Here is a 26,236-nt window from a genome sequence, read left to right on the forward strand (position 1 = left end):
GAGTGGGATTGTATGCGGACGGTTGTCCTGCAGTTTTTACCTTAGTTTATTGAAATAAACATTTCAGCATTCGCAAAACATCATTTTTATATCATAAATGGATCTCTGTCTCCTCTAAATTATATCCAGGGTCATTGTTTTCTTGTGTATCTCAGCTTCTTGGCTACGTACAGCTTATCATTCTTTAAGGCCGGTTCCACAAGGTAATATCTAATATAAGCAGATAATGCATGTACATTAAATTTTTAATTTTTTCAATAGGGTGTAGACTGGGATAATTTCTGTCACAATGGTAATGCAACTACTAACAGCCTTCCTCCTAATATCTTTAATCTTAATATTGTGGGGGTCTCCTAACACAATCACAACTGGTACATAGATTCATTGCGGACCCAGCAACTGCCCCACACAACTCACACAGCAGTCATGCAGGGCTGGTTCTAAAGGGTGGCCAGATGGGGCGCTGGCCTGAGGTCCCGGAGCTACAGGGGTCCCTGAGGGGCCCTCCACTCCCCTTCCACAATCTCTGGCACCAACCATGGACCACAGGGCAGGAGCTTCCGCCTGCCCGCCATTCCTTGCACCACCTACCTGTCTCCTGCCTTTGAGCATTGCCCTTAATGAAGATGGTGGCCGTGGCTTCCCTAAGGTACTGAAGCCGCTATCCATCTTGGAGCAATATCACATACTAAACTCTTACAGACATAGTTTGGCATGAACAGTAACACTTCTGACTTATGAAATACATCAGTTGTGTTGTGACAATCCATACAGTTAACCGTTTAAATGTAGTGGTCTACATTTGAAATACTTGGTTGCCTTATATATTGACCTTATTCATGAATGCATGTATAATCTATGGTGCATCTCTGAGTGATTCAGAGTTGAAAAATGGGAAGAATCCATACCCCAAGAGCAGAGCTTATCCTTTGCATGTTCTAGATCCAAAATCTTAGTTGCATCGGGACCCTTTGGGAGTGCTGCAGATGTGAGGATGATGCCACAGAACTCTCTTGGCTTCTCCTTCATCATGTCCCCGCATCCCCCATTTTTGGGATTTCTGCCAGCTAATACTAGCTGTCTGTCTGCTTGGCTGGCCTTCCCTGGCCAACTCCCAGCTGAGCCGGCAGGGTCCTGGTGGCATTGTAGCTCAGCTGGGATGAGGGGCTTCTGCTAGCAGACCTCAGTGGAGCCTGCCAGCACCAAGAGCTTTTCAGCTCAGCCGGGAGTCCCCCACATCCAACTCTCCCAAAGCCCAGTGCAAATACAAGTTGGATTGCACCCCAAATCTTTTACATAGTCCAAATTTGTGTGGTACCACACTGATAAATCTCTAAGCATTCCATTCACATGTATTAAAATCATTATGGAATAGTGACATGTGAAGTGATATTCCCAGACACATTTTGTCTCTCAATTTATACCAGATTGTCAGTACAACATAAACAGATGGAACTTTAGTAGCGATTTGAATCCAATTACCTTCTTTGAACCATAACATTGTCTTTGAGTGTCCCTTTAATATATTATTTTCTGCTTGTGTAACCTAATCCATGTCACACCATTTTCATGTCTACTAGTCTTGTAGCATGATAATAATTTTCTAGATCGGGGACTCCCATTCCTCCCTGTTGTACTTTTTTATGATGGACTTGCTGCCGCACCTGGAGGCTTCTTTCCCAAATAAAATCCATAATAAACCTACACCATGTTTGAAAGATATGTGGTGAAACTCGTAATGTTATTATACACCACGAGAGAAATAAAGGCCTGGTGTGGATTTGGCCAGGGACAGCTTTGGTTTAAATTTGGGTGGGAGGCTACATGCGCCTGCTGTAGAATAAAAAGGTGGGTGAAACCCTGAAAAAGAATGATACTGTTCATAATGTTTTCCTTTTGGAAAGGAAAGGGGCTTCACACCTGCAATTCTCCTCCCCTCCCCCTCCTGCCTGCTCCCATCCCCCTCCTCCCCTCTGCCCTTCCTCCTCTCTTTCCTCCTCCTCCCCCTCCCCATCTCCCCATGGTCAGTTTCACCTATCCTAATCATAATTGCAGGGAAACATATCCCACTGAACTCAATAAACATGTAAATGATCAAACCTGTCCTTCTCCTCCCCATCCCCCTCCTTCCCTCTGCCCTTCCTCCCCTCCCTCCTCCTCCCCCCATCCCCTGTGGTCAGTTTCACCTATCCTAAGCATGATTGCAGGGGAGTAAATCCCACTGAAATCAAAAGGCATGCATTTGATCAATCCATTGTCAGCAAACTTGCACAGGATTCTATTTCCTACCTCCCGGATTAAAAAGCAGAGAAATTCACTAATAGGCAAAAAACCTTGAGGTGTAAGAACGTACCTACAGCCAACAGATATTTCTATCAACCTTTTAAAAGCAGGGAGATTGGGCAGCTAGAGTGAATGCACCAGGGGAGCAGGAGACCTGACCTTTCTACAGTGGTAGAAAATAAAAATGTATTAGTGTATTGTCATTCATGCAGACATTACAAATGACCAAAGTACAAATGCAATATAATGCATCTATAGATTTAGCTTCAGTTTATGGGCCTCCACCAGCCATTTAGCAAATCCAGTGATATTTGTTGGTATTGATGTAAGTTTTTCATTATGGTTTTTCATATGCGGTCCTAATACTGCAATGGTCATGCCAGAAGGTGCCTGTTTAGACGATTAGGTGGCCCAGATTATAAGCTTTCATTTAAGTGACAGAAACCAAGATATGAAGTTCCTATGCCTTAGCAGTGTGTGAAAACATCCTCCTTCACGATCTGTTGGCATCCACTATCTATTTTTGCTAATTAAGAGCTTCTCTTACCTTATCTGTGTCCCTAATGAACGAAACGTCCCAGACTTAGATGCTATTGCATTCTGCATATGCCAAGTGAGAAAGCATGGCTGGACCCAGCTGGCTGGGATGAGGGGCTTTGAGACTGGAGCTTGGGAGAGGGGAATGGAACATGTCATCCTAAACTGCCTCTGTACACGGAGATGTCTTGGGGAATTATTTTCCAATAAAGGGGGTACCTAAAAACAAGCCAATTGTAAAATAAAACAATAAAACTTAATAAAACTATGCAAAATGAAAATTACAACATGAAAAGGCAGCGATATAGAACAATGGGAAAAGCTTATCAAATTCATCAAACTATTCTAAACCACTCCAAAAGCCTGGCAGAAGAAATGTGTCTTGTAATTTAAAAATAATTGAGAGGCACGATTAACCTCACCAGGGAGGGAATTCCATATATGAAGAGCCAGCACTGAAAAGGCCCTTTGCTGGGTCCCTGCATCTCGTATCTCATCCCCTGAAGGGACCATTAGGAAGACTTCATTTATTGATCTAAGGTGATAGGCAGATCAATACGGAAGAAGGCACACATTGAAATACTTGGACCCCAACTCATTTAGGGTTTTTACAATGAAAGTAAATCCCTTGAACTGGGCCGATAAGAAAATTGGTAACTTGTGCAGATGTTTCAAAGGAGGGGTTGTGTGGGTGCAATCTTATTTTCTAGGCACAACTCTTACTGTCTTATTCTACACTACTTGTAACCTCTGGCTCATCTTCAAGGGCAGCCCCAAACAGCGCAGGTAAATAGCCTAAGCTGGAGGTGTGGGTGACAGTAGCCAAACTATCCCTGTCCATTAAAGGCTATAGTTGGTGCACGAGCTGAAGCCAAGCATAGGCACTCCTAGACACTGAGTCTATCTGATTCTCAAGTGACTGTGGACCTGCTCCTTCAGGGTGAGTGGAACCCCGTCCAGAATAGGCTGTGTAACCAACTGCCAGACTAAAGGGTTATCACCCACAATACCTCCTCCTTATCTCAATTTAGTATCAATTTACTGGCCTGGCCTACATCTAACCTCCAGATTCCAGTTCAAGACATGCACCTCTCCTGATACCTATAGAGCAGAGATATAAAGCTGGGTGTCATCTCTCCAAATCCGCTGGTGACTGTTCACAATAGCTTCATATACTGTAGCTGTTAAAGAGCTTATGGCAGAAAGAGTAGTGGGGGAGGGGTTAAAACATTCAGAACGTATTACACCAATTCAGTATTGGTTTCCTGGCTGTCTAGTTAGTTCTGGGCCCACAGTAAAATGCTGACTTTGGCCTTCAAAACCTGGTTTGGGACCAGGTTATCTGAAGGACCAACAGGACCTGTATGAGAAACAGAGATCCTGCTCTCTGGCCTGTCAATAAGAGATACCAGCTTGACAGATACCAGGGACAGGACTTTTTTGGCAGTAGCTCTGCACTGATGGAATTTTACCACCACCACTACCTCCAAGATCACACGAGTCCCCCAGGAGACGGCTTCATCTCTGGAAGTTTATTTTTTAAAACTTTTGCTATTTCTCTCTTCTTTTTATTAATTGCTGATGCAATTTATTCATTGATTGTGCTTTTCTAGTTGCTATTGTATGAATTGCTACTGATCAACACAGGGGTCCACAAGGGGCAACATGAGTTAGCTCCGTCTAAACTGTGGAGTGATCCAGAATGCATTACAAGATGTAACCTGCCTTTATTTGTTATTTACTAACTTTCATAACAAAAACAGTGGAAGCAATAATTGGAGCGTGTGTGGGAAGGGAGTTCTGTTTCTGATCAGCTGTGTTAGACTAAAGGGAGCAATTTGCCAAAAAAATACCCACAAAGGAGATACCAATTAACCTCCTTTCTACACATGCCACCTTTTAAAAACCAGTTTGGAAGTAGTGTTGCTGCACAATATTCTGTCAAGTGCCAAAAGAATGTGGAAGACTCTCAGATAACTCAAGGAATGTGGGATGAAGCATGACCTGAAGCAGCTACATAAAAAAATGTCACTTACCCATATTGAAATCCAACTGTTTTTAATGGGGCTGGGTAAGTTTTCTTTTGTTTTCTTTTTAATAGTGAGTTTAATTCTGTCCATGGTGTGAAATCTATGACTTTCTTTTCATCGTTCCCTGTCTTTCTACCTACATCTCTGTCTGACAGTTACTCTTATACTAGATATTCCCTTAGAAATGTCTCAGACACTGAAAGTGGAAGAAAACAAGCACTTTGCATTACTTGCAATGCAGCAACAATAGTACATTTTCCAATCTGCCAAGCTTTGGGAGACGGTTGGGAGAAGTTGGCTAGGCAAGACAACCAGGCAGCAACATGACTTCCACCATCAATAGGATAGGAATGAATTGGGAGAAATGGTTGGGGGGGGTGATTCCTGCATTCTTCAGCTTCTGCTTCCGGAAACTGTGGCCTCACTCTGCCTAATGATGGGGCGGGCCCTGTGGTGGATTAAGGGAGTTGTGCATTGGCATGAACTGTAACATTTTGGCAAATATTGCATAGAGGTAAAATTCTAAAGGGACAAGCTACAACACAGAACCTGCATACAAGGTGGTGGGCCATGTTGCTTCTTGATAATTGTTTATGTGAGTTGTTTATGTGAGTGTTGCATGCAAATATGTACTGCCACACTTGTTTATGGGAAGCAGCATGGCCCACTGGCTCGTATGTTACTTTTGTTATATGGCAGCCATAACTGGCATTTTGAGTATATAGAGCAGGGCTATGACAGCTGGCATGCAAAAATCACTTCATGCTGCAATCATCATGAAATGATAAACAAAGATGTAAACTCATGCTAATGTGTCAAGATGCAAAGCAAGGCTTTTGTCCATGGATGCTCAGAGCATGATGAATCATTTAACCCCAAAGGGGACAGTATACAAAAATGCATGTCCTCTTATTGTCATTTCAATTATTTTGAATCCATATTGTGTGTGCATGGCTCTATCATGTGATAAAATCTTGTTTGTGCTTGTGCTGTTTTTGTTTTTATTTTTACTGAAAACTCCTCTTTCCAGCTGTCCCTGAAAACCTGGGCTACCTTAGCTGCTGCCAGCCAGCCAACCAAGGGGGTTGTAGAATTGTATTGCTAGAAGGCACCACCTATTTGTAGTCTCTCTTCACTTAGGAAGTGGAACTCTGCAGTTAGTGAATCAGAGGTAAAAATGGACAGGACACATAGCGCTGGCAGCACACATTCTCTGCCTGTAGGAGATTCCAATTTTTATTTCTGGTGCTTCCAGTAAAAATAATATAAAAATAAAATAGTAGCAGGGGATGCAGAACATCTCTGGCAAAGGTGCTGGAGAGTTAATGCTAGGCAGACTAGACAATGCTGGGCTGGATTTTCAAACCATCTATTTAAGGAAAGCTCCTATGGTCCTATGAACTGTCTCCACCTTGAGCAGTACAGTGTTTGAGCTGATACAGAAACTATTGGCTGATTTGTGGCTATGACATACAAAGAGTGACTGAATATTAGTGCTGACGGGAATTAACATAAAAGGAGGCGAAGAGCCCTAGAAACTGTTGTTTGTTAAAGGAGCTGAGAGTTCTTTGGAGACCCTTCACAAACAACAGTATCCAGGATTCTTTGTGGGGGAGAAGCCATGACTCTTAAGGATGAATACTTTTGCTTTAAATGTATGGTGTAGATTGGGCCATTTGCTATTCTGTGGCCCATATTCTTTGCTATCCTGTCTTTTTTGCTTGTTTGTTTCTTCCCTCAGTCACCCCTCCACCCCTCCCTCTGTTAATATACAGGCTGAAATTGTACTTTGCTTGTTGTTGTTGTTTTGCAGGATTCTGATTCAATAGAATTGATCATGATCAGTAATAATAAAAACAAACTGGAACTGCGACGAGCAGTGAGTGATTGTGTGTAAGAGATTTCTGTAAGCAATTCGTCTCTTTGACTGACATCCAACTTCAGTTTTATGCACCACAGGATCCATTCCAAGGGAGGTCAATCTGTTGGTCCTGAATCTCTTCTTCCCGAAGAGTCTTCGGCAGCATTGGAAAGGGGTTTTTTGGGGGGTGGGAAGCAAGAGGCAATAAGGGGGGGATCCTGCTTCAGGAAGATGCCTGATGGTTTAGATGGGTAGTGGTTTAGTTCCCCCCGCACTTCTTTTCAGTTACTTAGGGCTCAAATTCCATGGTTCAGAAAGTGGGCATATCATTAATTGACAATTTTTATTTTTTAATTTGCATCATTGCCCAGTGGCATTGCAGTCCCTCTTTCACAATTAGGACAACGGGGAGTTACTCTGCATTATCCACACAAAAGGCCCATAACAGAGGTTAGTGTAAAAGGCTTTGAATGTTGCAAGGGCACCCAGTGAAGAATGAGGATTCCCGCCCCTTCCTTAGAAGTCCCCTTGGAACAATGTTTTGCTTTCACCTTCTTAGCCGCTACCATTAATTGGGTCACTGAGTAGAGACAGGAAGACTACTGGACTAAGCCATGTCCCCCTTTAAGCCCCTTACGCTGTTCCACACCCCTGTCATAAGTGTTGTGTATGTAGACATTTCGTATCTCTCCCTGACATACGCAGGTCCAGCTGAACGCTAGAAAGTCTATATGTGTGCTTTGTAAGCATGTAGGTTATCATCCTATTCCGTTACCCTGAATACTTGAGGGACTCAAGTGGGTGGTGACCTTCTATGCACATAGACTACACCCTCAGCTCTTTCCCTGACATTAGTGCATTCAGTGGGACATCAGAAAGGAAGCCTACATGCACACAATTAGGGGTACATATAGGCTTACTTTTCTGACATTGTTAAATTAAACTGGTTTCAGCATTAACACTTTCTGTTTTAATGTTGTCAGTCAGTTCTCCTCTGAAGTCCCAACATTACTGAAGCTCTCCTGTTCTGTATTTTACTTAGCTGAAGTTGGAGTTCTTGTGATAAGCTCTAGTATAGGACTGGGATGTTTTTATTTAATTTTTATTTTTGCCCCATGACAGTTTCAGAAAAAGAATATCTGGCAGATCTGATTGTTAAATTAAACTGGTGAATCAGTATTTCGACATTAACAGTTGTTATCTTCTTCCTTGTACAGGTGGCAGATGAATTAGTACTGTGAACAAAATGCACAATCAAACCTCCATGCCTACATTTCTGCTCATGGGATTTTCAGAAATCCGCGAACTACAGATCTTACACTTCTTTGTGTTCCTAGCATTGTACTTGACAGCAATAATAGGAAACCTTCTCCTTGTTCTTGCAATTGCCCTCAGTCACCATCTTCACACTCCAATGTACTTCTTTCTGATTAATTTGGCCATGATGGACATTGGAATAATTTCAGTTATAGTACCAAAATCAATGGCTATTTCCCTCCTAAATAGCAGGTGGATTTCTTATTTTGGATGTGTTACTCAAGTTTTCCTTTATTTCTTATTTGGAACATCAGATTTTCTCCTTCTAACCATAATGGCACATGATCGCTATGTCGCTATTTGCAACCCACTCCAGTATGAGACCATTATGCACAAAGGGGCCTGTGTTCAGATGGTAGCCATTGTGTGGGTGACTAGTCTTCTTTATGCCATATTACACACTTGTGGCACCTTCGCAAACACCTTCTGTTCTATTGCTGTCAAACAGTTCTTCTGTGAAGTCCCAACCTTACTGAAGATCTCCTGCACGGACCTTTACTTAGTTGAAGTTGGGTTTCTTGTGATAAGCTGTAGTATAGCAGTGGGGTGTTTTATTTTTATCGTCATAACATACATGCAAATATTTTCTACAGTACTCAAAATTCCTTCTGTTCATGGTCAGAAAAAAGCCCTCTCCACTTGCCTTCCCCACCTCACTGTTGTCTCTGTGTTTATGTGCACTGGATTCTTTGCCTATTTAAGACCTCCCACTTATGCTTCTTCTGATCTTGACGTGGCTTTTGCAGTGATATATACCATCATTCCTCCCACATTGAATCCATTCATCTACAGCATGCGAAACAAAGAGATTAAAACTGCTTTGTGGAAACTGTTTGATCATTCCTCTAAATCTTTCTCCAGGGTTGTTTTTTAAGAGTGGGATTGTATGCGGACGGTTGTCCTGCAGTTTTTACCTTAGTTTATTGAAATAAACATTTCAGCATTCGCAAAACATCATTTTTATATCATAAATGGATCTCTGTCTCCTCTAAATTATATCCAGGGTCATTGTTTTCTTGTGTATCTCAGTTTCTTGGCTACGTACAGCTTATCATTCTTTAAGGCCGGTTCCACAAGGTAATATCTAATATAAGCAGATAATGCATGTACATTAAATTTTTAATTTTTTCAATAGGGTGTAGACTGGGATAATTTCTGTCACAATGGTAATGCAACTACTAACAGCCTTCCTCCTAATATCTTTAATCTTAATATTGTGGGGGTCTCCTAACACAATCACAACTGGTACATAGATTCATTGCGGACCCAGCAACTGCCCCACACAACTCACACAGCAGTCATGCAGGGCTGGTTCTAAAGGGTGGCCAGATGGGGCGCTGGCCTGAGGCCCCGGAGCTATAAGGGTCGCTGAGGGGCCCTCCACTCCCCTTCCACAATCTCTGGCACCAACCATGGACCACAGGGCAGGAGCTTCCGCCTGCCTGCCATTCCTTGCACCACCTACCTGTCTCCCGCCTTTGAGCATTGCCCTTAATGAAGATGGTGGCCATGGCTTCCCTAAGGTACTGAAGCCGCTATCCATCTTGGAGCAATATCACATACTAAACTCTTACAGACATAGTTTGGCATGAACAGTAACACTTCTGACTTATGAAATACATCAGTTGTGTTGTGACAATCCATACAGTTAACCGTTTAAATGTAGTGGTCTACATTTGAAATACTTGGTTGCCTTATATATTGACCTTATTCATGAATGCATGTATAATCTATGGTGCATCTCTGAGTGATTCAGAGTTGAAAAATGGGAAGAATCCATACCCCAAGAGCAGAGCTTATCCTTTGCATGTTCTAGATCCAAAATCTTAGTTGCATCGGGACCCTTTGGGAGTGCTGCAGATGTGAGGATGATGCCACAGAACTCTCTTGGCTTCTCCTTCATCATGTCCCCGCATCCCCCATTTTTGGGATTTCTGCCAGCTAATACTAGCTGTCTGTCTGCTTGGCTGGCCTTCCCTGGCCAACTCCCAGCTGAGCCGGCAGGGTCCTGGTGGCATTGTAGCTCAGCTGGGATGAGGGGCTTCTGCTAGCAGACCTCAGTGGAGCCTGCCAGCACCAAGAGCTTTTCAGCTCAGCCGGGAGTCCCCCACATCCAACTCTCCCAAAGCCCAGTGTAAATACAAGTTGGATTGCACCCCAAATCTTTTACATAATCCAAATTTGTGTGGTACCACACTGATAAATCTCTAAGCATTCCATTCACATGTATTAAAATCATTATGGAATAGTGACATGTGAAGTGATATTCCCAGACACATTTTGTCTCTCAATTTATACCAGATTGTCAGTACAACATAAACAGATGGAACTTTAGTAGTGATTTGAATCCAATTACCTTCTTTGAACCATAACATTGTCTTTGAGTGTCCCTTTAATATATTATTTTCTGCTTGTGTAACCTAATCCATGTCACACCATTTTCATGTCTACTAGTCTTGTAGCATGATAATAATTTTCTAGATCGGGGACTCCCATTCCTCCCTGTTGTACTTTTTTATGATGGACTTGCTGCCGCACCTGGAGGCTTCTTTCCCAAATAAAATCCATAATAAACCTACACCATGTTTGAAAGATATGTGGTGAAACTCGTAATGTTATTATACACCACGAGAGAAATAAAGGCCTGGTGTGGATTTGGCCAGGGACAGCTTTGGTTTAAATTTGGGTGGGAGGCTACATGCGCCTGCTGTAGAATAAAAAGGTGGGTGAAACCCTGAAAAAGAATGATACTGTTCATAATGTTTTCCTTTTGGAAAGGAAAGGGGCTTCACACCTGCAATTCTCCTCCCCTCCCCCTCCTGCCTGCTCCCATCCCCCTCCTCCCCTCTGCCCTTCCTCCTCTCTTTCCTCCTCCTCCCCCTCCCCATCTCCCCATGGTCAGTTTCACCTATCCTAATCATAATTGCAGGGAAACATATCCCACTGAACTCAATAAACATGTAAATAATCAAACTGTCCTCCTCCCCTCCCCCTCCTGCCTGCTCCCATCCCCCTCCTCCTTCCCTCTGCCCTTCCTCCTCCTCCTCCCCCCCCATTCCCTGTGGCCAGTTTCACCTATCCTAAGCATGATTGCAGGGGAGTAAATCCCACTGGACTCAAAAGGTATGCATTTGATCAATCCATTGTCAGCAAACTTGGACAGGATCCCATTTTTTACTTCCCAGATTAAATAGCAGAGAAATACACTAATAGACAAGAAATCTTGTGGTGTAAGAATGTACCTATAGCCAACAGATATTTCTATCAACCTTTAAAAAGCAGGGAATTTGGGCAGCTAGAGTGAATGCACCAGTGGAGCAGGAGACCTGACCTTTCTACAGTGGTAGAAAATAAAAATGTATTAGTGTATTGTCATTCATGCAGACATTACAAATGACCAAAGTACAAATGCAATATAATTCATCTATAGATTTAGCTTCAGTTTATGGGCCTCCACCAGCCATTTAGCAAATCCAGTGATATTTGTTGATATTGATGTAAGTTTTTCATTATGGTTTTTCCTTTGCAGTTGAGGGGCGAAATAAAACACAGAGACATCAGCTTGGGTTGAACAAGGGCCACTTTATTAAATTACAGCAAACAGAAAATCCAATTTAAAGTGACCTGCAGAGGGAAACCTAGGTGCGGGAACTGACTTTAAGCAAGTAGCTTGCCATACAGCTCTCGGGCGACCAGCCCCTGCTGGGGCAAGGGCAAGCCCATGTGCTTACCCCTTACCCCGGCCACACCTTGTAGGTGAGTAGGGGGGCCTTCCTACATCATCCCCACCTGGGGCCGGATAACCCTTGTGTAGATGATATAAGTTGGCCCCAGAGGCAGCCCATATCCTGTCCTCGAGCCGGAAAAGCCCTGAGAGACAGGCCTCCGAAACCGCCAATCACCTCCAAAGGTGCCTAAGGGGGCCACCTAGCTGTCCTTACGTATTTCCCCTCCCGCACCTTTCCGCACCAGTGTTACAGTGAGCTGCCCAGTAGGGCAGTAACCTTTAAATATGTCAAATTAGCTGAATAGGGAAAACCACCTATTGATCACAACGCCCCCTAACCTGATCCCCTCCCACTTCCATAGTGTGGAGCAGGCAAAAAACTTGCCCGCCAACGAGAGTGGGCAGGATAAAAATTCCTACTCGGCCCCGAAGCGACCCCTAGGCACACCATAAAATAGGGAGGGCAGGGTGGGTGTCATGCTGCAAAGAGGAAGGTAGGAGGGGTGGCTGGACTTAAATAGTTGCAGAAGCCCTGCCCCTCCATGCTGCATGTCATGCGTGCGTAATAAGGCACGACACGTGACTTTGCCCCATACTAAGATGGAGGTGGCAGCTTTGCCCCCATCTGCAACCATGCCCCGCTTGTCAGCTGCGCGGCGAGCGGGGCGTCTTTTGCAGTTGAGGGGCGAAATAAAACACAGAGACATCAGCTTGGGTTGAACAAGGGCCACTTTATTAAATTACAGCAAACAAAAAACCCAATTTAAAGTGACCTGCAGAGGGAAACCTAGGTGCGGGAACTGACTTTAAGCAAGTAGCTTGCCATACAGCTCTCGGGCGACCAGTCCCTGCTGGGGCAAGGGCAAGCCCATGTGCTTACCGCTTACCCCGGCCTCACCTTGTAGGTGAGTAGGGGGGCCTTCCTACATCATTCCCACCCGGGGACGGATAACCCTTGGGTAGATGAGATAAGTTGGCCCCAGAGGCAGCCCATATCCTGTCCTCGAGCTGGAAAAGCCCTGACAGACAGGCCTCCAAAACCGCCAATTACCTCCAAAGGTGCCTAAGGGGATCACCTAGCTGTCCTTACCTATTTCCCCTCCTGCACCTTCCCACCACAAAAGGGGGACAAATCTCTATTTAGTCCCCCTTTACCCCACTGCCGAGAGGCACCTCTCGCAGACACCTCTGCAGGTCCCCCAAATATGTCATTACCTGCATCTTACAGGTGAACGTCATCGGCCCTGTATAGTTCACTCTTCCAATGCTGAACGTGGGGATGCAGAATGACTAACCCCCATGCCCAAGAAGAGCCAACCGAATCAGCTGGTTAGCCTTCCTTCGCTAAACCCTGCATGTGAGCATGTCCAACCACAGCAGACGTACCGAAGGCTATCGTTGCCTTGCCAATTGCATGTCACACATGCCTGCCAACTGAGGGCCTTGCCCTGAGTAACTGAGGCCGTCGTAGCCTCTCCGCTGCATGTCACACATGCTTGCCAACTGAGGGTCTTGTCCTGAGTAACTGAGGCCGCCGTAGCCTCTCCGCAGCATGTCACACATGCCTGCCAACTGAGGGTCTTGCCCTGAGTAACCGAGGCCGTCGTAGCCTCTCTGCTGCATGTCACACATGCTTGGCAACTGAGGGTCTTGTCCTGAGTAACTGAGGCCGGTGCAGCCTCTCTGCTGCATGTCACACATGCTTGCCAACTGAGGGTCTTGTCCTTAAGTAACTGAGGCCGGCACAGCCTCTCCGCTGCATGTCACACATGCTTGCCAACTGAGGGTCTTGCCCTGAGTAACCGAAGCCATCGTAGCCTCTCCGCTGCATGTCACACATGCTTGCCAACTGAGGGTCTTGCCCTGAGTAACTGAGGCCGGTGCAGCCTCTCCGCTGCATGTCACACATGCTTGCCAACTGAGGGACTTGGCTTTAAGTAACTGAGGCCGTCGCAGCCTCTCCGCTGCATGTCACACATGCCTGCCAGCTGAGGGTCTTGCCCTGAGTAACCGAGGCCGTCGTAGCCTCTCCGCTGCATGTCACACATGCTTGCCAACTGAGGGTCTTGCCCTGAGTAACTGAGGCCGGTGCAGCCTCTCCGCTGCATGTCACACATGCTTGCCAACTGAGGGTCTTGTCCTTAAGTAACTGAGGCCGGCGCAGCCTCTCCGCTGCATGTCACACATGCTTGCCAACTGAGGGTCTTGCCCTGAGTAACCGAGGCCGTCGTAGCCTCTCCGCTGCATGTCACACATGCTTGCCAACTGAGGGTCTTGCCCTGAGTAACCGAAGCCATTGTAGCCTCTCCGCTGCATGTCACACATGCTTGCCAACTGAGGGTCTTGCCCTGAGTAACTGAGGCCGGTGCAGCCTCTCCGCTGCATGTCACACATGCTTGCCAACTGAGGGTCTTGCCCTTAAGTAACTGAGGCCGGTGCAGCCTCTCCGCTGCATGTCACACATGCTTGTCAACTGAGGGTCTTGCCCTTAAGTAACTGAGGCCGGTGCAGCCTCTCCGCTGCATGTCACACATGCTTGCCAACTGAAGGTCTTGCCCTGAGTAACTGAGGCCAGCCCAGCTTCTCTGCTGCATGTCACACATGCTTGCCAACTGAGGGTCTTGTCCTGAGTAACTGAGGCCGGTGCAGCCTCTCCGCTGCATGTCACACATGCTTGCCAACTGAAGGTCTTGCCCTGAGTAACTGAGGCCATCGTAGCCTCTCCGCTGCATGTCACACATGCTTGCCAACTGAGGGTCTTGTCCTGAGTAACTGAGGCCGGTGCAGCCTCTCTGCTGCATGTCACACATGCTTGCCAACTGAGGGTCTTGCCCTGAGTAACCGAGGCCATCGTAGCCTCTCCGCTGCATGTCACACATGCTTGCCAACTGAGGGTCTTGTCCTGAGTAACTGAGGCCGGTGCAGCCTCTCCGCTGCATGTCACACATGCTTGCCAACTGAGGGTCTTGTCCTGAGTAACTGAGGCCGGTGCAGCCTCTCCGCTGCATGTCACACATGCTTGCCAACTGAGGGTCTTGCCCTGAGTAACCGAGGCCGTCGTAGCCTCTCCGCTGCATGTCACACATGCTTGCCAACTGAGGGTCTTGCCCTGAGTAACCGAAGCCATTGTAGCCTCTCCGCTGCATGTCACACATGCTTGCCAACTGAGGGTCTTGCCCTGAGTAACTGAGGCCGGTGCAGCCTCTCCGCTGCATGTCACACATGCTTGCCAACTGAGGGTCTTGCCCTTAAGTAACTGAGGCCGGTGCAGCCTCTCCGCTGCATGTCACACATGCTTGTCAACTGAGGGTCTTGCCCTTAAGTAACTGAGGCCGGTGCAGCCTCTCCGCTGCATGTCACACATGCTTGCCAACTGAAGGTCTTGCCCTGAGTAACTGAGGCCAGCCCAGCTTCTCTGCTGCATGTCACACATGCTTGCCAACTGAGGGTCTTGTCCTGAGTAACTGAGGCCGGTGCAGCCTCTCCGCTGCATGTCACACATGCTTGCCAACTGAAGGTCTTGCCCTGAGTAACTGAGGCCATCGTAGCCTCTCCGCTGCATGTCACACATGCTTGCCAACTGAGGGTCTTGTCCTGAGTAACTGAGGCCGGTGCAGCCTCTCTGCTGCATGTCACACATGCTTGCCAACTGAGGGTCTTGCCCTGAGTAACCGAGGCCATCGTAGCCTCTCCGCTGCATGTCACACATGCTTGCCAACTGAGGGTCTTGTCCTGAGTAACTGAGGCCGGTGCAGCCTCTCCGCTGCATGTCACACATGCTTGCCAACTGAGGGTCTTGTCCTGAGTAACTGAGGCCGGTGCAGCCTCTCCGCTGCATGTCACACATGCTTGCCAACTGAAGGTCTTGCCCTGAGTAACTGAGGCCATCGTAGCCTCTCCGCTGCATGTCACACATGCTTGCCAACTGAGGGTCTTGTCCTGAGTAACTGAGGCCGGTGCAGCCTCTCTGCTGCATGTCACACATGCTTGCCAACTGAGGGTCTTGCCCTGAGTAACCAAGGCCATCGTAGCCTCTCCGCTGCATGTCACACATGCTTGCCAACTGAGGGTCTTGTCCTGAGTAACTGAGGCCGGTGCAGCCTCTCCGCTGCATGTCACACATGCTTGCCAACTGAAGGTCTTGCCCTGAGTAACCGAGGCCATCGTAGCCTCTCCGCTGCATGTCACACATGCTTGCCAACTGAGGGTCTTGTCCTGAGTAACTGAGGCCGGTGCAGCCTCTCCGCTGCATGTCACACATGCTTGCCAACTGAGGGTCTTGTCCTGAGTAACTGAGGCCGGTGCAGCCTCTCCGCTGCATGTCACACATGCTTGCCAACTGAAGGTCTTGCCCTGAGTAACTGAGGCCGGCCCAGCTTCTCTGCTGCATGTCACACATGCTTGCCAACTGAGGGTCTTGCCCTGAGTAACCGAGGCCGTCGTAGCCTCTCCGCTGCATGTCACACATGCTTGCCAACTGAGGGTCTTGCCCTGAGTAACTGAGGCCGGTGCAGCCTCTCCACTGCATGTCATCCATGCTTGCCAACTGAGGGTTGAAAGGAAGGTAGGAGGGGCGGCTGGACTTAAATAGTCGCAGAAGCCGAGCCCCTGCATGCTGCACATCGTGCGTCCGTAATAAGGCATGACGCGTGACTTTGCCTCATACTAAGATGGAGGTGGCAGCTTCGCCCCCATCTGCAACCATGCCCCGCTTGTCAGCTGCGCGGTGAGCAGCGGGGTGTCTTATGTGGTTCTAATACTGCAATGGTCATGCCAGAAGGTGCCTGTTTAGACGATTAGGTGGCCCAGATTCTCAGCTTTCATTTAAGTTACAGAAACCAAGATCTGGAGTTCCTATGCCTTAGCAGTGTGTGAAAACATCCTCCCTCATGATCTGTTGGCATCCACTATATATTTTTGCCAATTAAGAGCTTCTCTTACCTTATTTGTGTCCTAATGAACAAAACCTCCCAGACTTAGATGCTATTGCATTCTGCATAGGCCTAGTGAGAAAGCATGGCCGGACCCGACTGGCTGGGATGAGGGGACGTGAGACTGGAGCTTGGGAGAGGGGAATGGAACACATCATCCTAAACTGCCTCAGTACACTGAGATGTCTTGGGGAATTATTTTGTAGTAAAGGGGGTACCTAAAAACAAGTCATATGTAAAATAAAACAATAAAATTATCAACCTGTTAAAAAGCTCTCTCTCTCTTGAGAGCTAATCCCTGTTTTGTCACACAAGGAGAGAGCACAAATGCAGAATTGAGAGAATATCAAAATTGTGTGTGGCTCATAGACTGCAATCCAGCTGGGAGAGTGTAGGCCCACACCAGGGTAAGTAGTCCCACTGGATGGTGCTTTGACAAGACCTGCTTCAAACCTGAAACCAGTCTTAACGTCCTCCATATGTTGGTAAGATTGAATCTTCCCAAATTCTCTGGAGATAATGTGGTACTGTTCCATGTACGTGCAAAGTAGTGATTCAGGCTTGCAGGCCTCTTAATAGTGGTGCACAGCTAATGCTAAAATTAAGGATATGCTGGACTATCAAGGTATTGCATCAGGATTACAATCTGGATATTCAGATGGCATCTAAAAATCAAGTTGAGTATTCATTGATAATTCCCAACCAAAACTGATTGGCCAGGAAAGGGGGTGTTACTCCATCCATCTCCATTTATAAGCCTAGCATTTCATTCAAATGCTGTGATGTCAATCAAAGCACTTCCTTACCGAGTTAGTGAAATGGCCCTTCTGAATTAAATTTCAAATTTCATGCTCTATCCCATTATTTCACATAACTCTCCCACTACACACATTCTGGTATCTCAGCAATAAATATTTGCTTGTACTTGAATATAGCTAAGGAAACCTGACATACTGGTAGACATAGATTTTCACCACAGCTGTGATTGTTTTTCATATTTTGAGACACATATTGCAAGTATTAGCTGTTTGGTTATGTTTGCTTCAAAATTATAAGAAGCAAAACAGCAACATGGGGTTGAGGAGTTTCAACAATGTTTTCTGATCAGGTGTGCTGAACTCTTGGGAGTAAGATTCCCAAAGCCAAAGCAGATCTAAAGAATTCTCCCTGTGCTGACACTATATGCTGATGAAAATATGCTCAGTATTGTTGCTGCATATATAGTCTTTAAAAGGTTAGTGTAGTTAAATAATCAGCTGCACATACTGTGGCAAGTGCCACAGAATGATCAAAAGAGCTGGCTGAGGGAACTCACACATCATCAACACATTCTACCCCAAAGAAGCTCAATGGGAAACAGAATCTTACAATTAAAGGTATTTCAAAATGTTTTAAGAGGGTTGGGTAAGGTTTCCTATGATGCAGTTGCAATCTACAGGTGTTTGCCATTTTTTCCCCCTGTGTATTTTTAAGTGGTCTCAAATACAGTATAATCAAAGCTTCAAAATGCTTAGGCAGCTGTTGTTACACTATTTGACGGAAAAATTAAACCACCACCACCTGGTATGGTACAAATGAATATAGTAAATAAATATTATACTATAAGCTAGTGCACTGTCGTATCTCACAGATGCCTTGTAATTTACTGTTCATTCAATTGTACAGTATGTGTGTGTGATGATGGAAGAATGAAGTGATGTCAGATCACAGCTCTTCTTGCATTAACAGAAAATTTGCAACTTTCCCCTCCCAGGTCATGAGAAAAAAAGGGTGATCTCATGCAACCTCTTGCTTTCAGCATGAATGCGTGTAATCAGTGATCTGCAGGGTTAACTGGCTGTACCGGATCTAGTTTGCATTCCATGGAAACACAAATCAATCCTGGATCAGTATCATGCACGTATTAGAGACATAGGCCACATTCACACCATACATTTATTCCACTTTAGACAGTCATGACTTTTCCCCAAGTATCCTGGGAAGTGTAGTTTGCAAAGGCTGCTGAGAGCAATTAGAAGACCGCTCTTCTCCTCACAGAGCTGCAATTGACCAAGTGGCATAACAGTCAGACATTTACCCCAGAGAACTGTAGGAATTATACATGTGTGAAGGGAATAAGGGTCTCCTAACAACTCTAAACAGCCTCCACAAACTATACTTCTCATGAGTCTTTGAGGAAAGCTATGACTGTTTAAGGTGGAATAAGAGTAGAATAAATGTATGGTGTGAATGTGTTATACTTTGGCATGAACAGTAACATTTCCAGCTTGTAAACTGCTTTTTTGCGTTAGATTTCCACCTAATTCATAAATGCATATCTACTCTATCCTGGATCTCTGAGTGAGTCAGAGTTGAAAAATTGGGAGGATCCATAATATAGGGGCAGAGTATATGCTTTCCATGTCATATATCCCAATTTCTATCACTGGACTGATTTGATAGCAGGGCAGTAATGTGAAAGATCATTGTCCGAGATGGTGGAGACCTAATATTAGTCAGAATAGTCCAGGCTTCCCCAAGCTAGTACCCTCCAGGTGTTTTAGATTCCAACTGCCACCAGTCCAAGTCAGCATGACCAATGGTCAGGAATGATGGGAGTTGTAGTCCTTAACATGTGATCAGCGCCAGCTTGGAGAAGACTGTAAAAGACACCAATGGGCAAGATGGACTATGAGTCAAAAGTCACTCTGACCCTTTTTAAGGGTATTGCTTAAAAATATGCATCCCTATCCTCATGTCAGAACAATGTTGCAAAGATTAGTTTAGTATCTAGAAGGCCAACGTTCTCTTAGTCCATTGATTCCTGAGTGCCACACTACACATGTGTTTAAAATGATAATTTTAAAAAAAATTACAAAGGAGTTGGGGGTCCCAATTAGACCACAAGGGGTGGTACATGGAATATATCTCTTTTCCTCCCTGTTAGAGCTGCACAGCTGCAGTTTCTATATGAAATAGGCATGAATAGTTCTTTTTCTAAGGCACATAAAATAAAGGAAATAGTTTAAAAGTTCTTGGACTGGTACATGTTACCATAAGTTTACAAATTGGTCTATGACTGTAATTAAGAATTCATTCACACCATTGTTCATTCATTATGCCCTACAGTGTGAAGTAGGTGAAAGCAGAAAGTTCCAAGTGCCAGTAAGGGGCTCCCCCAAAATTGCAACTCAGCTCCAGAACCAATGAACACACAATACCTACAGTGTAGAGGGAGGAAGGGGGGGCTGCAGTGGCAGAAGGAGGGAGAAGAGGGGGCAGAACAGCTCTAAATACTGGATTTGCTCTCTCCCTCCCTCTGGATATGCCTGCTCATATGGTCTACTGACCCCAAATCCCTGGGAGAAACCAACTCAAGTCTCTTGAAAGGCAGAGGAGGTGAGACAAACATGTCCCTGCTAAAGATAAGAATATAACAAAAACACCAGATTCAGCTTACAAACTGATTATTTTGGCATCATCCCCAGTAACAATTGTTTCTCCATTACTGGTTTAGCAAAGGAATATCTGGTCAATTTTATAGTGACATTTTAGGAAGCCTGTTTAAATTAACTGGTTAATAAATATCTTTGCTTTTTCCTTCTACAGAAGGCATGCAAGTACTGAAGACAAAATGAGCAATCTTACTTCCGTGTCCATATTTCTGTTGCAGGAATTCTCAGAAGTACGAGAACTACAGATCTTGCACTTCTTTCTGTTCCTAACATCATACCTCACAATCATGAGTGGGAATCTTCTAATCATTGTTGCAATAGCCGTTGACCATCACCTTCATAAACCAATGTATTTTTTCCTAGCAACCTTGGCCTTCATGGATATTGGCTCCGTTTCTGCCATCATACCAAAATCTATGGCCAATTCCATCATGAACAGCAGGTCAATTTCATACTCTGGGTGTGTGGCTCAAGTTTTCTTCTACTTCTTCTTTGCAACATCAGATTTTTCCCTTCTAACTGTAATGGCACATGATCGCTATGTTGCCATTTGCAGTCCATTACAATATGAGACTATTATGCACAAAGGAGCTTGTATTCAGATGGCAGCCATTGTGTTCTTTACTAGTCTTCTTTATGCCATATTACACACTTGTGGCACCTTTGCAATAACCTTCTGTTCTAATGCTGTTGATCAGTTCTTCTGTGAAGCCCCAACGTTAATGAAACTTTCCTGCTCTAACTTTTACTTAGTTGAAGTTGGGTTCATTCTGCTAGGCTATATTATGGGGGTAGGATGCTTCATTTTCATCATCATAACCTATGTCCAAATCATTTCTACAGTGCTCAGAATTCCTTCAGTGCACGGTCAGAAAAAGGCTCTTTCCACTTGCCTTCCCCACCTCACTGTCGTCTCTGTATTTCTGTTAAGTGCATCCTTTGCCTATGCAAGGCCTCCCACTACTGCTTCTTCTGATGTGGATATTGTTTTTGCTGTGATATATATAGTAATTCCTCCCTTGTTGAATCCATTCATCTACAGCATGAGAAACAAAGAAATCAAGACTGCTTTGTGGAAACTCTTAGATGTTGGGCATTCTCCTAAAAGTACATTTAGAGTTCTATAAAAATGGGATTGTCTGCTCTTCTGCATGTGGATGGTTGGCCCTGCAATTTTTAACCTTGCATTGTAACTATTAACAGAGAATCTGCTTTGCATGCAGGACAAAAGTTCAATTCCCTGCATCTTCTGATAGAGCTAGGAAAGATTCCATGTCTGAAACTTTTGACAGCCCCTGACAGTCAGTGTTACGAATACTGAGCTAAATGTAGCAGTGGTGTGAATGAATATATGGCACCTTCCTATGTTCCTGTATTCCTAACTCTGTCACACGGATTGTCCTCTTATTTCTCCACTTTATTCTTCATGCCTTTCATTGTTGTTTACTCATCCTCACCCTCTTTTGAAAATTGTTTATTTCACTTATAATTGATGCAAATATAGTATAATCAAATGCCACATATAAAAAATCCCTTGAAAAGCCTTTAGAAAGAAAAATAATGTTGAGTACCATAAAAAGGGTATCAGTTTTCCACAATAATTATCAATAATATTATACTGTTCATTGAACAGAATCTCAGCTATGATGTTCCTGATAGAGCATATCATTGTGGGATATCTTATATGTTATCATTCAACAATGATATGTTTTATTTTTGGATAAACATGATTTTGTCGTTCCTTCTAATAATTTTCATTAGTACAACCATATAAATCAGTGGTGGCAAATTTTTGTTTTCCTGGGAGCTGCATTCACTATGGATTAACTCCCCCAGGGTGTCATGCCAGTGGTGGGCATGGCCAAAGCAAATCTGGGCATTGACAAAGTCAACACTGTCTCTTCTCACACTTGTGTCCCATCTGCACTCTTCTTTTAAAGCACTATCATACCACTTTAAACAGCCCTGACTTGTTAGGAGACCCCCTATTCCCCTCACAAAGCTACAGTTCCCAGAGCTCTCTCAGAAGAAGGATTTATTATTAACCACTCTGGGAATGATAGCTCTGTGCGGGGAATTCTCTGCACTCCTAACAAACTATATTTCCAGAAATTCCTCCAAAGATTTCCTCCAAGCTATGACTGCTATGCGGTATAATACTGCTTTTAATATAATGTATAATGTAGATGTGGCCTTACTCTTTTATAATGGGGAGAAACCAAGATGCTAGAAAAATATGTTTTATTCGTGATCCAAACCCGATGCGTTTCAGCCTAGTATATTTAGGCTTTCATCAGGGGAGTAAAGGCTGATGTACAATATCTTCCAATGAGCACAACTGCTTTCACCAATACAAACGCCTCCTTTGTGTATCCTTTGTGTGTATCACCATGAAAATTGAGAGGGTTGTTAAGCAAGTGTTTGCCACCACACCAAAGAAGACTCGTGACACAGTTATGGAATAATGTTATATTTATTTAAAATATAACAATTATATTAAATCCAATTGCAGCCAATTACCAAATTGAAGCAACTTTGGGCAGGTGAGGATATCTATCTGAGAGGGATTTATCCCTCCTGTTTACTGGGCATGTCAGTCTCTTCAGACCATGACTCCCTAGCAAAGTATGTGGGTAAACTTATCCCTCCTTGCCAGTGGAGTCAATCACGTGTTTCCAACCTCCGCATCCCGGCCCCGCTGTACAGGCATTCACCCTGATGCGCAAGTTGGTTGCACAAGGACACCCCCAAGATCCCCACCAGCCACGCTTGACTGGCAGTTCCCTAGTGAGTGCCCTTTAATACAATGCCTCAGTCACCTATTTTGTACCCCACCTTCCTCACCTGCCTGAATTCCATGGCAGCCGAAGCAAAACAACCCAAATCCACCCATTATGGCCAATTGAATCAAATCCTAGTAGTATGGAGTAGGCAAAACCAAAGGGATGCTGAAATCAGCACCCCCCCAAAAAAATTCCTACTCAGCCCCAACTGGCAACTAGCAAAGCCCATACTGACTAGGGAGGGGTGGGTAGGTGCCGCAAGGCAAAAGAGGCAAGATTCAAGGGAGGAGCTGGCTTATATGCCCTGCTCCTTCCTTACTCTGATTGGCCCAAAGGGCCCATGTGGCACAATTTTGTACCCTTCAGGAATGTTCCTGAGCCTTCTAGCAAGGTGGGGTGGCGGCAAACACGCCCCCGCCTTGGCGGGAACGGCATTCTGAGTTCAGGACTATAAGGACTTTGTAAAGTTTTGTTTTGAGATGAGCTTATGGGAAGCATCAGAATGGCATGGGGGTATTTTCAATGTAACATTGCGGAATGCGAAAAATCCACATTGGCCATAGTATACAGCCACTCTCCTGGCTGTATAATAAATGTCATCCTGGTAAAAAAAGGTCTTTATTATTCTAAATAATAATTCCAAAGTGAATGTTGAGGACTACTATACCCTTGTAGCATATAAGGCTATAGTCAGCGTGAAAAACTATTTCCCATCTTTGTACTGGATATCACCAAGGGACATTGCACACCCCAACAGGATTGTCTGGTTACTCCTGAATTTCAGATGGACATGGAATGGCCTTGTTTCTAGTGATGAAGATGGAGAAAGTTTCATCCAGATCCTCTGCTTGCCCAGAATAGCATGTTACATGTGTACATTTGACTCCGAATATGCATGTATACCCACTGGGAACTCAAAGGCCACCCCGAAGAGTGTAGCAGAACCTTTTGCTGGAATTGTGTGTATAACCTTACCCTTAACCCCAATAAAGCACACAAAAGGTAAAATAAAGATTGGTTTAATTGAAGATGAAACAGGAAAAAAATATAGCATTTACAATTACAATTAATGTGAGGAGACTCTAGCTTAACCCAATCACATATAACATAAATTTAAAGACCATAAGAGAAATCCCTGTTCCTAATTACTTCCAAGATTGAACACATTCACACTAGAGATAGAAGGAAAGCAATAGAGATATGCATAGATATACCTTTCCTGGAGGAAGTCAGGGCACAAGGTCGGGGTAAAGGAGTATATGCTTGGTGAGAGCCAGGCTGTCTCTTTCTCCTCCTGCATATTGCCACATGGCCAAGCATATCATTCTTATCCCTTTCCTTACTTGGTGTCCCAAACTCCATGATGGGTTGATTTTAGGGTGCATTGTGCAGAATGAGGAAGTCATTGGTGCCCAAGCATTTCTGCTAAAACCCATGGAATCATGACCATATATGTATCCCTGAATTACACTAACAAGTAAAATGGGAGGGGGAGTGCCAGCGTGACAAGTGAAGAACAATGGAAAACTTTGAAGTTGCAGATATGTTTTCTGATAAGACTGCTGTCTCCTGAGGAATGTTGCTATAAATTCCTAGTTTGGGGTGATTGATCTCTTTTTCCTTAGAGGTCAAAGGATATCACAACCATTGTCCAGATGGCTCCTTGTTTGTTAGAAGCATCTTTCCTCTAATGATACGGATTCTTTCCATGAGAATCAGGATGTCTGTGCCTTTTGCCTCCTGGCAATAACACATTGCTCAAGACTCCACAGAAGGGCTGTTCCCAGGATTCTTTGCAACTCTTAGACTTCCAAACTTTGGTTCACTGAGGTAAATCAAAGAATGAAAAAGGTCCAAAATTATTGATGTCCCTTAAAAAGCCATTGTGTTGCCTTCTTGGAATGGAGCAGAGTAATGAACAGCACTGATTCTCCTGTTTCCATAGGACATTTATCTAGATTAAGGACTCGTCCAAATGACTGTATAATGTGTGATGTGATTGCTTTGTGTATTCATTAATTTTCCATGGTGCATATGACGTCACCCGTTTTTGCGAATTTTCTCATGGTTAAATCCGCATTAGCAGTACCGTGAAAAATGTGATATGCTTTTTAAAATCGGGAATCATCAGCTGTACCTTAAGGTGCTCGGATGCAATACTGTGGACTTTAGAGCTGTAGGCGTTCTATGGGTAGTCCTTGGGCGTTTCCCCATACCCCTTCCCTCATTCCCAGCCAATCATGTATTTCCGCTTTTATGCATGTGCGTGAATGTCCGGGGAAAGCCTGGGAAAACTGAACCAATCAGAGCAATGGGCTGGTGTTGGGGGGGCTCTGCAACTTCTACTGCACAGATACAAAAATGTGTATTTGTGCAGAAGCAGCTACAGCCGCTTATTTTTACCCAGCCACGTTCTAGGTAAGGGAGAAAGAACACATCTACCAGGAAAGGCTGTCCCACCCATGGTGAACTGCATCCAAGAGGAGTAATGAGAAAGGAAAGGAGGGGGACAGAGAGACGGGGAAAGCCAATTCAAGAAACAGCGGATGGAACAGCAAGGGCTTGTCTCTTGGGATGTTGGGGGTCAGGAACGTTGCAGTGGAGCCAGAGGTCCCAGCTGGCGTTCCTGCGAGGTATTCGATTTATTGGACTTTTTTGGGGGGGGGAAATCAAAGGTACAAGGACAACTTTGAAGAAATCAGCTTTTAGTGATTTGAATCAAGAACGCACATGGCCGGGTGTACGCAAATACACAGAGTCACAAAGCTGCCGTGCCACCCCACGAAGGTTGGTGCTGTAAGAAGGGGGGTGCTTCCCATTAAACGCTCAGCTTTCCTGGCATTCTTTACAAAAGAAGGAAGTAGTAGCAGCTCCTCAGTGCGCCAATACCTCCCCTTACGCACGCCACTGTAAGGCAATGCTTCCCTCTTTAGCAAACAGCCCAGAATTAAATGGACCAAAGTCACTGTTCAGGCACATCCCTGTTCTTCAGAGAAAGGAAGCTCCTTGCCAGAGCCAGCAACAATTTTTGTTGCTGGTGCAGCTTCACTGAGAACAATTTTGGAATGGTTTTCCTCTCTCGCTGAGAGGGAGAAGTGCTCGGCGTCCTATTGGCAACCGTACGTTTTTTGCTAGAGTGTCTCAGCCACCCACAACCATAGAGACTGGTGGTCTACCTTCCTAGACATGACACGTCATTACTTGCAGTTCTGGAGAAATAATTGGAATTGCCAGCTGTGTGTATCTCCAGAAAGTTTAATATGCATAAAGGTAAAAACACATACATTCGGTTTAGTGAAATATCACAAACACAAGCAAACAACAATACAGGAA

The 26,236-nt window shown here is 44.8% G+C and overlaps 2 protein-coding genes across 2 annotated transcripts; both read left to right on the top strand.

The window, feature by feature from the left end:
- The first annotated feature begins 7,957 nt into the window (after positions 1 to 7,957).
- Positions 7,958 to 8,902, top strand: LOC133367697 (olfactory receptor 14A16-like). Its single transcript, XM_061591793.1, has one exon. It carries the CDS (start codon positions 7,958 to 7,960, stop codon positions 8,900 to 8,902), a length of 945 nt encoding a protein of 314 aa, XP_061447777.1.
- Positions 8,903 to 16,425: 7,523 nt separating this feature from the next.
- LOC133367698 (olfactory receptor 14A16-like) lies at positions 16,426 to 21,247 on the top strand. The gene is made up of 2 exons (XM_061591796.1): positions 16,426 to 16,481; positions 20,275 to 21,247. The coding sequence occupies exons 1-2, from the start codon at positions 16,426 to 16,428 to the stop codon at positions 21,245 to 21,247; spliced, it is 1,029 nt and encodes a 342-aa protein (XP_061447780.1).
- Positions 21,248 to 26,236: the final 4,989 nt, after the last annotated feature.

This window comes from Rhineura floridana, chromosome 11 (genome assembly GCF_030035675.1).
Source record: "Rhineura floridana isolate rRhiFlo1 chromosome 11, rRhiFlo1.hap2, whole genome shotgun sequence".
Lineage (NCBI taxonomy): Eukaryota > Metazoa > Chordata > Lepidosauria > Squamata > Rhineuridae > Rhineura > Rhineura floridana.

What these genes read in the sequence shown, in the direction of transcription:
- LOC133367697 (XM_061591793.1), top strand. Translation starts at nt 7,958, where the DNA reads ATGCACAATCAAACCTCCATGCCTACATTTCTGCTCATGGGATTTTCA.
- LOC133367698 (XM_061591796.1), top strand. Translation starts at nt 16,426, where the DNA reads ATGGAGGTGGCAGCTTCGCCCCCATCTGCAACCATGCCCCGCTTGTCA. An exon ending in CCCCGCTTGTCAGCTGCGCG is followed by an intron (nt 16,482 to 20,274) that starts GTGAGCAGCGGG and finishes TTCCTTCTACAG; the next exon opens with AAGGCATGCAAGTACTGAAG.